Genomic DNA, 18,656 nt, shown 5'->3' on the forward strand with positions numbered 1-18,656 from the left:
GCGGCTGTGGCAAGCAAGTGTGTAAGTTCATCTCTGAATGTTTGTGAAGCGTTCCAGCGTTAAGCTTAACAACAGATATATGGAGCGACTGCCTCTCTCTCTCTCTCTCTCCTGTTGCTGCTTCAATCATGAAACTGATCAATGATCAGCTGATCGGCTCTCTTGTTTGTTTTTTGGCCCACTTCACACCAGAAAGAGGAAACCAGCAGCTGAACAACAGCAGCATGTTTAACCTTGATAAGCTTAATATTACTTTCTACTCGAGGATCTTTTTCTACAGCTGACGGCTGTAACTGTGCAGGGGCGGATCTAGCAAAGTTTAGCCAGGGGGGCCGATAGGGCATGAACAGGGAAAAGGGGGCACAAAGACATACTTTTCTTTCTTATTCTCATTTAAAATGTCGAGCTTTTAATAAATAATTATCTGACACCCAAAGTTTTAATTTGATGTAAAATGAATAGAAGTCAATTACTGTATATAGTAACTATTAAGTCTAATATACCCTAGTAAGCTATAGTACTTTTTCCATCTGTGCAGTTCTGTTGAAGAAAGATGTTGAATATATTTAATTATTCTTGAAAAAGAATTTATTTCTGTGCATTTTTCTTTTCACACTGCATCAAATTAAAGTTGATTACGTCGATTAAGCATCATGAGGTGGGGGGTGGTTCCCTATTTTTTTTTTTGCTGGGAGTTTTAGAGCCCTATTGGTTAGGTTGCTTACTCTTTAAAATACCAGAATAGGGAGGATGGTGCAGGTTTAAGTTTATTAGATTCATCAGTTTTGCTGAACTATGAAATATTTTGGGTGCAGTGCATTTTTTGCATACAGGTGTAACAGAATAGCTTGAGTGTTTGTTTGTTTTTTAACTTGAGTATGAACTTTTACAAAAAGCAGCAAGATATTAAAAACATTTTTTTATTGATTAAAAAACACTATATATTGGATTTATATGTGTATCGGCAGATATCCAAATGTATGATATCGGTATCGGACATAAAAAAGTGGTATCGTGCCATCTCTAACGAAAACACAACGAATTTGGTTTCCTCGCCACGCTGAATAACCATCATGATGCAGGGAAGTGTTATGATGCATGTATGAGGTGTGAATGAAAGGCCCGAGTTGGAGTTCAGAGTTCAGCACTCAGAGTCAGGAGGCCTTACCTGGGGGACAGAGGTGAACGTTGTGACTGACCATCTGTGGGGTTCCTTCGGCCTTGGGAAGAGAGACAGAAGTGAAGACGACCGACTGATTTCATCACTCCAAACAAACTTCTAAACAGCTTAAACATAATAACAGTGAGCTTTGATTTGGTGACATGCTCCAGACATTAGAGTGAACTGGATTATTTGAACTCAATCCCACTGACTTTCCCATTAGCTGAAAGCTGCTAAAGCAGTTTGTTTCAGTCAGAGGACGACCGAGAGGCTGACCGAGACCCAGTATAAACATACCAGTCATGTACTTTGAGAGTGAAGTCAAACTAAAATAAAGATGCTTAAGTGCTCCTATAGAACTACGGCAAACTGCAGATACAGCCGATCATCAGAAAATGCAGACGGGAAGGAGAAGTGGACCGAAACTGAAGTGATAACAGCTGCCCTAACAGAAAGAAAGTGAAGGTCTGTGCGATGCTACAGGTTCCCTCTCTCCATGCCCATCACCACAGTAAAGACCTTTGAAGCTCCTGGTGTGCACTTCTTAACAGGCGCCAACATTGGCTCATTGTCCACCATCTAGAAAAACAGACTTGTTGGGCGTTCTGTCACAGCACCGTGCTGTCTTTAGACTGACCCAGATATCTGCAAAGGCGGACTGGCCGGGTGGCTAGGTGCTTAGTGTTATAGCTGTGGCCATGGGACCAAAACAGAGAAGTGTGGCCCCTGTTTTCATCCATACACTGCACATGTACATATATTTTTAAAAAATGGCTGAGCCAGGTTTGACAGATTTCCATATCTGATGTTCACTCTCCATCAAAGCAGCCGGCGCATCATTAGTTCTAATCTCAGTGCCAGCCTACATCAGATAATGGCTCAGCTGACGTCCTTCCACAAACCCAATTGTCAAATATCACAAATTTGACCTGCTTTAGCCTGGCCTCTGCAAACTGCTTTGCAACCCACCTGCACCTTTTCCTAAAACACGCTGTCAAAAACAACTGGAAATACAGGAAATCTGTGGGCCCCTGTGGCCGAAACCGAAAGATTTTAAAATTCTGACATTATTCTCGCCACAATGTAACTGATCAAAATAATACTGACAACGTCTATCAGCTTAGGACCTGTGAACACCTTAAGTTTGTCATGTCACTGACCTCCACCAGCAGGGTGCGGAGCACGGTGTCAGTTCGACCCACGTCGGGGACTGTGGCCACCTCGTTGCCACACAGCGCCTCGGTCTTCAGGGCCTCAGCGCTGACCTTCAGATTGACCTTACCTGTGAGCAAACACACACGGCGTCACTGTGGAACGCCTGTATCGATTATTGCTCCCTTCCCCCGCCGTACTGTCGTGTTCTGTGTACAGAGGCAAAACCGCCTCCCATCTGCTTCTCAAGCCAACTCATTATCCCCGCTGTGTTTTCCTTCCTCCCCGTTTCCCATCGCATTCGCCCTCATTAATCCCCATTTGTTGCCTTATTATAGCACACGGCTTGTCTCCCACCCCCACCTTCCTTCCATCACAGCCCACAATCCTTCACATGGAGGACAAGTACAGATCGCCCCTTAAGGGAGAGGTTTCTGACTGTTTCGTCAGAGATACTACCTGACTTGTTAGTACAAGTGATTGTCAGCATTCCTCTAAGGGGGAGTTAGAGGAGCGCAATTTGACATTCATCAGAGCCTCATCTCCATCCCTGCTGATGGAGGCTGATATAAATCCTCTGCTTTCAGGACAGGCAGAGCTCCAACAACAGCCGCCCGTCTTCGCTTCCAGCAATGAAGATGCAACAGCCCTCAGTGCCCTCAATACGGATTAATTACCCCGTTGTGTCTCATTTTTCACTCAAAGCATGAGATTGTGTCGGACGAAAGAAACAACATCAGTATTTCATTTTAAAAGCCAAGAAAATTGCATTGTACAGTTAGAGAATTGCCTCTGGTAACGAGGAGCTGGGGAGAGCGGAGCTGTGAGCGGCTGACACCGTGTGACAGTCTTCAAACAGCCGATTAGACCAAAATCAATAAAAGAAAATAAAGTTTTGTTCACTTCTTTTTTCTGGTTTGAATCTGACATGTCCTGTTTAAGCTAAAACTGGTTTAACGAAGACAAAGACACTCAAAGTTGTTTACATTTTCCCTTTAAAGGTGGGAAAACGCCACACAGCATGTGACGCGTAGCGACCGCCTTCCATTTGAATTTCTCCTATAAAACAGAACATGGTTAAAGACGGGAATAAAAGTAAACCAGAAAAATAAAAACTACAGTTTTAAGAAACGAAATGAGGTTAATTTGAATTTAGTGGTAAGAACACACCCCATGGGCGGGGTCATGTTTACCACGCTGTAGCATCCATGCTTCTTTTAACAGCAGTCCATACACATCTGGGAACATCTGCACTTGTGGGAGAGGAATGTTTTCCCAATCTTTTCCCGCACAGGATTGTAGTTGGATTTTTTGGTTCATCCAACAGTCCAGACTCTTCTACTGTTAAGCCACGCTGCTGTAAAGGCTGCACTACACGGTTTAGCATCGTCTTCTGAAATATGGATGCAGCTCTAAAAACTTTTATACTGGTGCTTTTCCTGATGTGGAGGCCGACAGTGCACCTCCATACCATCAGAGCTGCAGGGTGTGGAGCTGGTGGTCCCTGCCTTCTGTAGTCCAGAGGACACAGCATTCCCGTTTCCCCAAAAAATCGAAAACTAATTTTAAACTTTAATAATAATAATAATAATAATAATAGGATGCCACACAAGTATGCTGCTCCCATTGATTTTAGTAAAATGGTCCGTTTGCACTAAAAACACCTAAAATGTTCAAACTGTGTTCTGCTGTTGTGGATTTATGAGATTTGCAAATCACTGCATTCTGTTTTGGTTTCATCTGCAGAACTGTATGAATAGACCACTCTGTATATTCCAGTTCATTACGGCCTGCTTTGGTGATGGATTTGTGCATCTTTTCAGTTAGTTCCCTCTTTTACCTCCATGCCTGCAAATCTCCACATAATGAAAGATGGCTCCTGGTCCGTTTAGTGAGATATTACAATATTCTGCATATAAAGGCCCAGACTGCTGTGAGATGATTGCATGTTTGTATATTAAACAGGTTCATTATCATCCTGCTGACACTCACTTTACATCTGTCGAACGCTGGGGCTCTTTTCTCAGTCACATTAATGGGGATTTAATTCAATTCAATGTTATTTACACAGCACCAAATCACAACAACAGTCGCCACAAGGTGCTTTATATTGTAAGGTCGACCCTACAATAATACATACAGAGAAAAACCCAACAATCATATGACCCCCTATGAACAAGCACTTTGGCGACAGTGGGAAGGAAAAACTCCCTTTTAACAGGAAGAAACCTCCAGCAGAACCAGGCTCAGGGAGGGGCGGGGCCATCTGCTGTGATTGGTTGGGGAGAGAGATTGAATATCATCTTTAACCCAGTCGACTGCACTTTGTGTTGATGTGAAACTACACGTCTGCCGGACCCCAACTCCTTCTTGGGCCCGGACGAATGGTCTGGCCTGGGTGAACTCTCTGTTGCCCTGTCTAACTTCATTGTCTTCGGACTCTATCTGCAGCATCGGAACATTCCTGCTGTACTTTTGATCTGGAATGACTAACCGGTGGTTTGTTGTTGTTTAATGTTTGTTTCTTTTCTCTGTGCTTGGATGTTGAATTTGGTTTCTTTGTCTTGTGTGATTTGATGTAATTTTTAACTTAAAATCTTATAAATAAACATTAAAAAAGAAAAATAAAGAAATAAAGGCCCAGTAAGGAATCCCTTTGTAAGGAATTCAGATGTAGAGGATCATTTGATACCAACAAGAAATATTTCTAGGAACTGTTGAAACATGAAGATCTGCTGCTTGCAATTCTTCCATTTTTCATTTGTTTACATTGGTGGCATACTGAAAATCCACACATGGCTCAAGGTAGATCTGGTGTGAAACTAAACAAATATATTTACAAATCAAACAGAACTGAGTCATGATTATCAACCATAAAAACCAAAACAGGTCCTGCTATGGACCGGCTATCTATCACAAGTTTATGAGGCTCCTGAACTGGATAATAGTGATGGGTCGTTTGCTAACGAAATGGCTCTTAGAGCCGGCTCTTTGACGTGAACGACGCGAGCCGTCACGTGGGGTTTTTTTTTTTTTTTTTTCTTTCTCTCTCTCTCTCTCTCTCTCTCTCTCTCGCTCTTCCGCTTCAGTCCACACGAGCCTTGTGCTTTACGCTGAGCAGAGGGTGGAGGGGCGGTAGTTACACTCAGTAGCACAGGAACAGAGCAGGAGGGAGAGAGAGAGAGAGCAGGGACAACAACATCACATTAGAAAGGTATAGTAATCATCCACAACTATTTTCAGTTGCAGATGATAAAGGATTCAGAAAGTTTATTCATGCAGGTCCATATGACAGAGAATATGCATCTTCTTTTTGTTTTCATATTTTAATTTATATTTAATTGTGTTGTGGTTTGCAGTGTTTTGTGTTGTTTCACTTTAAATTTGTTTAAAAAGAAAAAGCTGAAAATTTAAATAGTTAAAAGTTAAAATGTGAATAGTTGGTTTTTGTATTATATGATTTATTTATTACATTTTATGTGGCGTGAATAAATAAAAGTATATTTACGGTGGCCCCCAGAGACAAAGCACATACAAACTTCAAATCACGTACAAAAGACAACAGAAGTGCTCCAGGATGCTAGGGCGCAGTGTTGAGCTTTTGTTACCTCGTGGCTACACAAGCCAGCAAGTACCAACGACCGGATTTGGTGTGTGGTAGTAACAGGTAAATGAACTTTTTTTTTAAATTATTTGAAAATTAATGAGTGCCTGTGTATAAATACACAAACAATACACACATGCTTTCAATTGTGTAATTTAAGTGATCTAGTAGCTCTGCTTTGAAGTTCAGTTCATGCTAGAAATGTGTTTTGGAGTTTGTACGTGTTTTGTCTCTAGGGGCCACCGCATATATTTATATATAAACATATATAAATAAAACCACTTTTTTTACGTTAGTAATTCCTTTTGTGCATAATTTTATATTATTGTTATTAATAATTTAATTAAAGCAACAAAACAACCTGAAGAGCCGGTTCGGAGCCGAAAGAGCCGGATCTCTAAAAAGAGCCGGAAATCCCATCACTACTGGATAATAAGCACTTAAGAAAAAGGGAAGAATGGAATACCTAGGGTAGTCGGAGTTACAATCCACGAGAAGGTCCTGCTCTCCTCTCCACAAAGACACACGCTGTAAATGCAGCCATCACAGTTTCTGAAGGTGTGCTGGTCAGAGGCAGCCAGTGTTACCTGAACCTACAGCCAGAAACCAAACACAGAACACACGAATGCAACAAACTGGTGTAGTAACGCATCACACTGAGGACTGATTAAATATGTGCTCGTGAGATCGTCTGTTCTCCCAGCCATCATTTTGGGTTGCAGCTTTCTTCAGAACCACTCATCCACACAGCACGAGTTAGTGACGCATTTGTCACACAAAACAAAAACTACAAAGTAATAAGTCTTGATGCATGCTCAATCATCCAGGTAAGTAAATCCCCAAAAGTTGATTTTGTTACACTGAAAACGCTACATCGGATGCAAAGTATCCATCCATCCATTCACTTCCGCTTCTCCTTTTCAGGGGCGCTGGAGCCTATCCCAGCTGTCATAGGGCGAGAGGCGGGGTACACCCTGGACAGGTCGCCAGTCTGTCGCAGGGCCAACACACAGGGACAGACAACCATTCACACTCACATTCACACCCACATTTACACCTAGTGGCAATTTGGATTATCCAATTAACCTATCCCCACAAGCTGCATGTCTTTGGACGGTGGGAGGAAGCCGGAGTACCCGGAGGGAACCCACGCAAACACGGGGAGAACATGCACACTCCACTGATGGTGGAATTGAACTCAGGACCTTCTTGCTGTGCGGCAACAGTGCTAACCACCGTGCCCGGATGCAAAGTAATACAATGAAATTTCAAAAAGAAAACAAAAACATATCCAAGCATTTTCACAAATGTTTTCCACAATCTGACAGGTGTCGTCTTACTTGTGGATGCCCTTAAGTACAAAGGATCTGTAAGAAGCAGATGTGGTTGTTTTTTTTACCATAATGCACTTTGAGAGATAATTGAAGACGGTGGCTTTGAGGGTGAACACCTCTCCTCGGATGACAGAGTATGGCAAGGTGAGACTGACAAAGAACGGCTGGAACACAGTAAGTCCGGTGTTGGGAGCCACACCAAAGCCCACAGAGGATACGCAGAATGCTCCGGCTGCCCATTTAGTGATGGTGTCAGGGGTCGTCTTCTCCATGCTCACCAACCCACTATCTCTGTTTGAACAGACAGCCAGACGTGACATTTAAAGTTCAGGTACTATGGCATTTTTCCCCAAATACACTGATCAAGCAGAGCATTGTGACCACCTGCCTACTACGAAGCAGCCCTGACGTGTCGAGGCCTGGACTCCACCAGACCCCTGAAGGTGTGCTGTGGTATTTGGCACCAAGTCAGCAACAGATCATTTAATCCTGCAAGTTGTGAGGCATGGCCTCCACAGATCAGACTTGTCCAGCACGTCCCACATGGGGGGCTATCCTTCTGACAGAGGCCATCAGGGATTACAGTTTCCATCAAAGGGTGTACATGGTCTGCAACAATGCTTAAGTAGGTGCTACATGTCAAAGTAACATTCACAGGGATGGTAGGGCCCAAGGTTTCCCAGTGGAAACCTGCCGGCTTGCCTTCTACCCATCGTGCATCCTAGTGCCAGATGTTCCCCAGATAAGAGACCTGGGCATCCACGTGACGTAAGACGTGATTTCTCACACCCGGCCACCTTTCATTGCTCCGTGGTTCAGCTCTGATGATGGAACACAGGGCCGGTCTTTATTCCCCACGTGCATCAATGGGTCTCTGTGACCATGTCGCTGGTTCACCACTGCTCCTTCCTTGGACCACTTTTGATAGATAGCGACCTCACAGACTGGGAACACCGCACAAAATGCTCACTTGCTCCTTAATATATCCCACCCACTAACAGGTGCCATGATGAAGAGATAATCAGTGTTATTCACTCCACCTGTCAGTGGTCACAATGTTATGCCTGATGAGTCTATATTTATATATACTTACACTGATGAATTCAAGTGTCTACTCAAATTCATTTGAATTTCATACACGATAAGCTGTGTTTTGACTTTAAGATGTGGAACATAAGGGAAAGCAGCAGCCTCTGTTCAGTAAATATCACTGACATAAGCGTTTGTCATTAATATCTGCTAACGAATACAACTAATTCTGTTATTTGGACTGCAATGAGCATCCATGTTATTCACATTTGATTACCTAAAAACAGTTTCAGTGTCATAAAAAAATACAGTGCTGTGATTCTTTTCATAAGATATGTTAATCTTACCCCACAGTAACGAGGTCCCAGATCCAGGTCTCAGGGAAGAACGTTCTGATAGTCTCCTTTTTGCTGTCCACTTTAGACATCTGCGTGGTAAGTATAGGTTCAGGCATCATGTTGAAGGCCAAGGGGATCGGTGAGTCCAGCCCTGAGAGCATTTAAATGGGGAGGGAAAAATGGGGAGGCTTTGTTTCCTTCCTTATTTTTTTTTTAAATAAACCAAAAGTTATAATAATTGTGTTACTTCCAAATGCTTGCTCGAAAATCCAGGTAAGGAAACCCCAGAAAGTTGAGTCTGTACATTTAGACGCAGCATTTTTAGTGGGAGAAACTTTTTAGCATCCCAGGAGTGACTTGGATAATGATGGAAATGTTAAATCTACTGGAAATGCGGCATCCTGATGTACAGAATAAACTTTCTGGGGAAACCACTGAGCTCATTTCAGCTTCCTGCACTTAATACATAACAACAGCTCGGAAAAACTACAAAGAAATTGGAAAAAGGGATAAAAGGTACACTTAGTGTTTTATGCATTCAGCTAATATTTCTCCACTAATTAAAAATGTACTTTTCTAACAATTAACAAATTCTTGGATTTAAAAACACACAAAAAAAAATCTTACACTCTCTCAAAAAACAACTAAAGCTATGCTAAGCTAGACTTTCCAAAATGGGCTTTCAGCTTAATATATAGATGCCAACTGAAGTCAATACCGGGATAGGCTGTACTTTCTAATACCATCACCACCAAATGGTAAAGTCAGTGTAGCATCCCAACTGCCCTGAGCGCAGCAGAGGAACAGGAAATGCTAATAGGGAGGAAAAGGAAATAAAGATAATAATGTGGAAGGACAGGTATGGCGGTGAATGTGAAAGAAAACAATGGAAGCATCTGGAAAGTGACCCATATTTACCATCAGCATAAAGTCCCTGAACTAAGTTATTTTCTTTCCTCATTTATAAAGAAAATAACTGATAACCTCCCCTCCATGAATTGTTACCTTGGAGGGGTTTGTGTGTCCAGGGATCCCAGGGGCCATGTTGTCAGGAGGCTTTTGTGTAAATGTCAACTTGGTCCTGGTCTGGTGGCTAGGCTTAGTCCATGAGGCCCGGACGGCACAGCCCGAAAAAGGGACCATCCTCCTGTAGGCCCACCACCTACATGAGGCGAGGTAGGGGTTGGGTGCAATGTGTGTCAGGCAGCAGCCAGGCCCTAGCAGACTGATCCCCGACTTCTAAAACTAGTGATCGGGACATAGAATGTCACCTCCCTGGTGGCCTCAGCTCAACCACGGCTTGTGCTCTGGAACCAGTCTCCTGGAGAGGGGCTGGACTCCATCTCAGTCTGGAGTTGCCACCTAGACGTATAGTGAGGGTGCGCTGGGAACACCTGGTCCACGAGATCTTCAACTCACACTTCCAGCAGAGCTTCAACAGCATTCCAAGGGAGACTGTGGAAATTGAGTCCGAAATAACTATGTTCAGCATCTCCATTGCTAAAGCCGCTGCACTGAGCCACGGCCGCAAGGTGGTTGGTGCCTGTCGTGATGGAAACCCCGAACCAAATGGTGGACACCAGAGGTGAAGGGAGCCACCAGGCTGAAGGAGGAGTCCTATCGGGCTTGGTTAGCCCGTGGGACTTCAGAAGCAGGTAATAAGTATCAGCAGTAAGTACCAACACTGGCTGAAGCAAAAACTTGGGTGTGGGTGGAGTTTGGAGAGGCCATGGATAAAGACTTTCAGACTGCCTTTCAGACTGAGATTCTGCCAAATTGTCAGGTGACTTAGGAGGGGAAAGCGGTGCTCTACCTGCACTGTGTATAGTGAGGGTGAAGCGCTGCTGACTTCGACTGAGAACAATGTCAGGATGTGGAAGGAATAATTCAAGGACCTCCCTAATCCCACTGGCACATCATCCGCGGAGGAAGCAGGGTGGGGGGACGAGAGGGGCGACTCTTATATCTCTGGGGGTGAGGTCACTAAGGCAGTTAAACAACTCCTTGGCTGGCCCCTCGGGTGGATAAGGTTTTGCCCTGAGTTCCTGAAGGCTCTGAAGGCCCTCCGTAAAGCTAGAACATCTTACTATTCATCACTGATTGAAGAAAATACCCAGGTTTCTCTTCAGCTCTGTAGCCAGGCTGACAAACAGTCAGAGCTCTGTTGAGCCAACCATCCCTTTAACGTTAACTAGTAATGACTTCATGAATTTCTTAAATAAAATTTTAACCATTAGTGAAAAAAATACTCGTAATCATCTCACAGATATGGCATTATGTACAGCTACTTTCAGTACCATTGTTATTTATTTAGAGTCCTTTTCTCCAGATAAAGCCTTCTGTGTTATGTAATGTTTCTATCTCTAATAATTAGCTATCTACTACAGGTCTTTAAGCTGTAATTAAATAAAATTGAATTAAACCATTAAATAAACCACTACTTGAAAAGCCAGCTGTCTTAGCTAATTATACGCAGATCTCCAACCTTGCTTTTTATCTCAAAAATTCTTGAAAATTCTTGAATAATTCTTGAAAGAAGAAATTCAGAGGTGGGCACCTCTCAATTTTAAATACATGTAGGCATTGAGGGTTTTCAGGAGGGGCCGTGCCGTTACCTATTGCTCTCTGGCAGGAAGCACCATGCCCTCCCGTGTTTTAAATGCACTTTAGAACAGCACGCAGCAACACCTCATATGAGTGGGCGGAGGGAGGTATGGGGTCTTCACACACCCCCATTCTCTGTTAGCCATTGGGGCGGGGGGCTGGGAGGAGGAGTTGGCCGTCTGGTTGGGGTCTGGGATGCGGGGCCTTCGGGGACGGTCTGCCTGTCTCCACCCCAGGGAAAAGGGTAGCATCTCCTGGGTTACACTGCTATGGAGATGACACCCAGCTCTATCTGTCCATGATGCCAGATAACACAGTTAAACTGCAGGAATGTCTTAAAGACATATAGACCTGGATGACCTCTAATTTTCTGCTTCTAAATTCAGCTAAAACTTTATTGTATTTGACCCTAAAAATCTTAGAAATATGGTATCTAACTTTCTCTGGATGGCTTTACCTTAGCCTCCAGTAACATTATGAGGAACCCTTGAGTCATTTTCAGTCAGGAGCGGAGGCCACCTCTGGGGACGAGTGGGATGACTCTTCTATCTCTGGGGGAGAATTCACTGAGGCCGTTAAACAGCTCTTTGGTGGCAGGCCGCCTGGGGTGGATGAGGTTTGAGTTCCTGAAGGCTCTGGACGTTTTAGGACTGTCTTGTTCGACATGTCTCTATAATGTTGCGTGGAGATCAGGGGCCTACCTCTGGAATGGCAATGGTGGTTCTCATCTTCAAGGAGGATGGATGTGTTCCAACTACAAGGGAATCACACTCCTCAGCCTCCCTGGGAAAGTCTATGCCAGGGTGCTGGAAAGGAGAGTCCATTCGTTAGTCAAATCTCGGACACAGGAAGAAATATGCGGTTTTCGTCCTGGTGGTGGAACACTGGACCAGCTCTTTACCCACTCGACAATACTTGAATGGGAGTTTGCCCAACCAGTCTACATGCAATTTGTGGACTTGGAAAAGGCATTCGACCGTGTCCCTCGGAGTGTCCTGTGGGAGCTGCTCCGGGACTATGGGGTGTCTGGCCCATTGCTACGGGTCATTCAATCCTTATACAACCGTTGCAGGAGCTTTGTCCGCATAGCCAGCAATAAGTCAGACTTGTTTCTGGTGCGTGATGGGCTCCACCAGGGCTGCCCTTTGTCACAGATTCTGTTCATAAATTTTATAGACAGAATCTCTAAGTGTAGCCAAGTGGTGGAAGGCTTTCACTTAGGTGGTCTCAGAATCTCATCTTTGCTTTTTGCAGATGATGTGGTTCTGTTGGCTTCATCGGGTGATGGCCTCCAGCTCGCACTGGAACAGTTCGCAACCAAATGTGAAGTGGTGGGAATGAGAATCAGCACCTCCAAATCTGAAGTCATGGTCCTCACCCGGAAAAGGGTGGAGTGCCCACTCTGGGTCAGGGATAAGTTCCTGCCCCAGGTGGAGAAGTTCAAGTATCTCGGGGTCTTGTTCACAACTGATGGAAGAAGAGAGCGGGAGATTGACAGATGATGCTGTGTAGTGATGCAGAAGGATACCGTGAGGAGTTTGTCCATCTGGGAGGAGCTCACAGTACAGCTGCTGCTCCTCCATACTGAAAGAAGCCAGTTGAGGTGGTTTGGGCATCTGACAAGGATGCCTCCTGGGCACCTCCTGGGCTAGGTGTTCCGGGCATGTCCCATCAGAAGGAGGCAGACCCAGGACATGCCGGACGGATTATACTTCTTGGCTGGCCTGGGAACACCAGCCTCCTCCAGCTTGCCGAGGGGACAAGCTGAAAGGAGGCGGGGGAGAGAGAGGTCTAGGCTTCTCTGCTTAGGCTGCCATCCCCTTGACCCAGCCCCGTATAAGGGGAAGAAGATGAATTGATGGATGGATAACTGATAACCTCGTTACTGAAACTAGACAAGCTACCCACCCTTAGAGAGGGAAAAGAGTAAACAGTAAGTAAACAGGATTCTGAGTTCATCCAATTCTCAAGAGAAGACAGCAACAAGGACAATTTCATGGTTGGATACAGGAGTCTAAGTTGTATCACAACCACTTTTGCACATTTTTCAGGATATCAGTGTCAGTTTGAACCCTTTTTTGGCAGAGTTGAGACCACATATGTGGAGGCAGAGAAATCGAGGCGAGGGAGCCGGAGCAACATGTAGCTATACGTCTGAGGTAACTTTTTGCCAAATGCAGTGGTCTGATTGGTCAGATCTGTTTATTCGCATGTGAAAACTTAGAAAAAAATAATTCAGTTTGAAAAAAATAAATACCACAAATTCATCCAGTGAAATTATGTGGTGGGTTTGAACGGCTGTATTAAGGATATCCGAGTCCAGAAAAAAATTTTCAGGATATATTTTCATGGATTTTACGCATCCGGTGTGATATGAGTGACTATGAGTGTAAAATAGGGCTGTGCACAAATAGCCAACTAATTCTCACTGCTGTCACTAGGTGATACCAGACTTATTAATCATTTAAGCTGATTGTTACAATTTAAATTGATGCCCACGCCGGTAAATTACTGTGTCCTAAATGTTGTGTAGCCATCTGCCTTTAGATGACACATTGTTGTCGAGATGCACCATAGATTAAATCTGTTAATCTATGGTAAGAATTTGATAAATGATTTTTAAATGCCTTTGTTATTATTTTTTGACATTTTCCATTAAACATTTCTCAAATCTAACTGATTACCTGAGTGTTTTTTAGTTTTACACTAGTCAGTTAGTCTATTTTTTTTTTCCTTATTTAGCTGACAGGAATAGTAATAGTTTAAATGCTAATGTTAGCCTTGTAGCAATGGTAAATGGCCTGCATTTGTATAGCGCTTTACTTAGTCCCTAAGGACCCCAAAGCGCTTTACACTACATTCAGTCATCCACCCATTCACACACACATTCACACACTGGTGATGGCAGCTACATTGTAGCCACAGCTGCCCTGGGGCGCACTGACAGAGGCGAGGCTGCCGGACACTGGCGCCACCGGGCCCTCTGACCACCACCAGTAGGCAAACATGGGGTTAGCATCTTGGCCAAGGATATCTGGCATGCAGTCAGGAGGCAGCCTGGGATCGAACCACCGACCTTCTGGTTAGTGGCTGACCTGCTCTGCCACCTGAGCTACAGCCACCCCTTTATAAGCCATTGCTTCCTTTATAAGCAATGGCTTATGAAGGAAGCCAAATGTTTAAAGTTACTGGTATTGCTAACATGTTTGCCAATTTTTTGCTGATGCATTCCACAAAACATACATACAGACATAAAACTGCTGTGGCTGTACTGCCTGTAACTCCTAGCTTCATATCTAGCCATCTCATTCTATCTAGGAAACTGCTATATTAGGGATCTCAGACCATAGACCATGTTAGTAAAGTAAGGAGCTTTGAAGACATGAACAGTATAACTGATTGAGTTTGATTAGTCAGACTGCATTTGTCATACTCGGACAAAGAACAGAACCCATTAAAGAAAGCAAGCCAGAAATGGTGGCGATTCCATTTAAATGTTCATTTTCTATTTTATCTAGGGATTGAGAGTAACGAAGTTTCTATTCTCTGTATGTCCTGTACATGTGGCAGAATTGACAATAAAGTTGACTTTGACTTTGACTTTGAAAAGAAGAGATTCACTTACTATTTTTGCAAGTGTAAATAAATCTTACAGTTACACAAGTTGTAAAAACAACAGTTCTTCCTAAGGTTGTATCAATGGGCATTGGAGTCAACAGAGAATAGCAGTGACCTACTATCTTCTACACTGAAATAGAAGCTCAGTTCGTCGCAGTTGTAAGGTTTCTTCACATCAGAGTTCGTCATAATTTTGAGTCCAATTTCCTAGAAGTGGAGAAAGAGAAAAACAAGTCATAGTAAAACCATAGATTGTTTCTTGTTTTTTGCTGTCATAAGTAGTAAACAAAATAAAACAACATTGGCATAACAACTATGCTATTTGTTTATTTATTTTTAAATACAAGGACAAAGACACAAAAGAGGATTTGGAGATAGATGGAGAGAAACCGAAACAGGTAAAGAAGGAAGAAGAGTGGCAAATTGACAAAAAAAAAAAACCCCCAAAGAACAAAAACTGTACAGTTGGAAAGAAGGATGCGGTACAGCTAAATGATACCAAACTTTGGTTCGAAGAGTGTGAAAGACCTGCAGAGAAAAAAAAGATATCTAGATATAGATCATATGAATATCTAGATAGACATATAGATAGATATGACATTACTTCCGGTGCAAACATCCTGGCGCCCCTCCAGGCAGACGTGTTTGCTTGCTCCACTCTCAGATGCCAACTTGTTGTTTGTTTTTTGTTCTTTTTGCACTGGATAAGTGCTGTGCACTCTTAACCATAGCTGGACTGGCCATCGGGCATACCGGGCATTTGCCCGGTGGGCCGCTGGCGATTTTTTGTTTTTATGGGCCGATCAATTTTTTTTTTTGGAAGTGTGTAAATAATGAAAGGTGTTGGATTGGCCAATTGGTCATGATCGACTCTGGGCTGGACCAATTACAGCCGAGCAGGTCGGATGCACCCTCCCCCTTGTTTAGCAATCTTATAGACGAACTAAAGAAAATGGAGAACAAAAAAAGGAAAGGAGGTGCAGAAAAAATTAGGGCCAAAAAGAAACGAGCCCTTCAGGCAGACACTGCCAAATGTGTAAAAATAACTGAATTGTTTGGCGGTAGCTATGGCATAGCTTCCACAGATTTAGCAACATCAGCAAGTGGTGGAGGCTAGCAGGTGGATAAGGGAAAGGGGAGGCAAGAGGAGGAGAGACCCGCTTATTTTATGCTTAAGGTTAGTTTCTCAAACTCCTCAAAATCTCAAAAAGGCAGATTTATCATCAAAAGTGGAGAAGTCTGTGACAGAGGAGACAGAAGAGCAGCAGAGAGAGATGGAGAGATGACTTTATGTCATCCATGAGGGATGCATTTGACATATGTTTCACATATTATAGCCCAACAAGTTACTCATAGCAATTTAAATACCAGCAATCACTTTTTGGCACAACACCGGCTATTGCAGTTAATAATACAACAGCTTCTTGCCATTTTTTGTGTTTCTTTTTATCGCTGTGTAACTGAGTTCAATTGAAAGCCTGCATGCGCTAGTACCTCTTGCCACAAGTTCCCAGAATCCTTTGCGGTTTTCCCCTGAATGACATCACATTTTTGGTGGGGCGGTCTCTAGTCAAAATGCCCGGGCCGATTTTTTGTCCCAGTCCAGCCCTGCTGTTAACATATCCGAGACAGGCACTACTGGACATCGGTAACTCACACAATCGTCCGGACTTTAACCTTCCACCGGACTTGAGGGGGGGATTCCATGTGTTCACTGGAGTTTTTAATCCTAAAAGGTCACCCTTACTATCTGCAGCGGGAGCTCTCAGCTGTGTTTTTGGCCACTGTTTACATCCAGCTGCAAGCTGACTCCACGGCAGCGCTCGGCCAACTCCATGACGTCATCAGCGCATTAGAGACAACTCATTTAGATGCTGTTTTTATCGTCACCGGTGACTTTAATAAGTGCAACTTACGGACTGTACTCCCAAAATACCACCAACACGTGGCCATTCCTACCCTTGACAAGAACACCCTGGATCATGTTTACAGTAACATATGTGGTGCATATAGGGCTGCACCACGCCCCCACTTTGGACAGTCTGACCACATCTCTTTGTTCATGTACCCAGCTTACAGGCAGAAGCTGAAACAAAGAACCCCGTCATCAAACCTGTTAAACTGTTGACCCCAGAGACTGAGAGGATCCTACAGGACTGTTTGCTCAAACAGACTGGGATGTGTTTCAAACTGCAGCCACCAAGGAGAACTGCTCTGTCAACATACAGGACTATGCTGAATATGTGACTGGGTGCGTCAGCGCCTGTGTTGACAATATTGTGCCCACCACACACGTCAGGAAGTCCCCCCCAAACAGAAGCCCTGGATCAACAGTCAGGTACGACACATGCGTACTCAGTCTCTCGCATTTAGATCAGGGAATGAGACGGAGTACAAAGCTGCGAAGTAGGGACTGAAGAAAGCCATTACAGCGGCTAAGAGGCAGTACAGAGAGAAGCTGGATGGCTTCTACTCTTCTGCTGACCCCAGGCGGATGTGGCGAGGGCCGCCATCAACACCATCAGCTCTGCAGGCGGTCTACGGAATGACCTCAATGGACTTTACACCCACTTCGAGACCTCTCCAGACCTCACAGACCTTCACCCAACGCCTCCCCATAGACCAGTTGCACTCACTCCAATCATTACAAAGTGCTTTAAGGGAGTGGTGTAACATCCCAGACACTCTGGATCTCCACGTCAGACCCCATCACTGCCGCTCTTCACTGTTCCCTCTCCCATCTGGAAAACAAAGACTCATACATCAGGGTACTTTTTGTTGATTACAGCTCCGCCTTCAATACGGTCATCCCACACAAACTCACTCACAAGCTGGCAACACTCGGCCCGAGTCGGTCAGGATCAGCAACAGGACCAGCATTATTACAAACACTGGCGTTCCACAGGGTTGTGTCCTCAGTCCCATCCTCTACACCCTGTACGTCTCCAATAGGGATAACACCATACTGAAGTTTGCGGACGATACTGCAGCGATTGGTGTGGAGAGGGCGAGCAGCTTTAGATACCTGGGCGTCTACATCAGTGAGGACCTCACCTGGACACGGCAACACTACTGCTATGGACCGCAAACGCCTGCAGAGAGTGATAATAACTGCAAAGATCACCAGGACCCCGCTGCCCTCTCTGCAGAGCATCTACCATCACAGAGTCCAGAGGAGAGCTGCCTCCATCCTCAAAGACCCCACACACTTCCAACACGGACCGGTTACACTTCTGCCCTCAGGGCGGAGGTTCAGAAGTGTGAAATCCAGAACATCTCGACTCAACAACTCCTTCTTCCCCACTGCTATCAGACTCCTGAACCGCTGACCTATTCTAACAGTAATAATCATTTTTGCACATCTCACATATCAAACCAGCATATTAAGCTCATAGTTCTTTTGCACACAAATCTATTTAATACTTCAATTTTTTGTCTCCATTTATTTATTCATACTATTTGTATTTATCTGTTCTAGTTCTATTTGTACATATTATCCGGCATCCATGTGTGGACAGCAGAGAAAGAATTTCATCGTACAGAGAAATGCAGAGACTGTTACTGCCTACATCAACAAGTGTATTGAGGATGTAACAGTCACGAAAACCATAACTGTCCGGGCAAATCAAAAACCATGGATGACAGGAGAGGTCTACAGGCTGCTGAAAGCTCGGAATGTTGCCTTCAGAGATGGAGACGAGGCGAGCCTGAGGACAGCTAGGGCCAACCTTTCCCATGGCATCAGAGAGGCTAAGAGACAGTACTCCAGGAAAATATCTCATCACTTCAAAGACAGCAGAGACTCACGGAGCCTG

The 18,656-nt window shown here is 44.2% G+C and overlaps 1 protein-coding gene across 1 annotated transcript in view; it reads right to left on the bottom strand.

Moving 5' to 3' along the window:
- The window catches only part of a2m1 (alpha-2-macroglobulin 1), a 65,221-nt gene that overhangs the window by 26,119 nt on the left and 20,446 nt on the right, over window positions 1-18,656 (bottom strand). The window contains exons 17-22 of the mRNA XM_086260499.1: window positions 14,961-15,048; window positions 8,629-8,770; window positions 7,318-7,543; window positions 6,385-6,511; window positions 2,323-2,444; window positions 1,169-1,220 (exon numbers count right to left, since the gene is read on the bottom strand). Of these exons, the coding sequence (XP_086116625.1) occupies window positions 1,169-1,220; window positions 2,323-2,444; window positions 6,385-6,511; window positions 7,318-7,543; window positions 8,629-8,770; window positions 14,961-15,048 (757 nt within the window). The remainder of the gene's footprint in view (window positions 1-1,168; window positions 1,221-2,322; window positions 2,445-6,384; window positions 6,512-7,317; window positions 7,544-8,628; window positions 8,771-14,960; window positions 15,049-18,656) is intronic.

Source organism: Aulonocara sp. 'chitande type north' Nkhata Bay, linkage group LG14 (genome assembly GCF_057382095.1).
Source record: "Aulonocara sp. 'chitande type north' Nkhata Bay isolate Kocher_YH1m ecotype deep benthic linkage group LG14, A_spYH_male_GT1.1, whole genome shotgun sequence".
Lineage (NCBI taxonomy): Eukaryota > Metazoa > Chordata > Actinopteri > Cichliformes > Cichlidae > Aulonocara > Aulonocara sp. 'chitande type north' Nkhata Bay.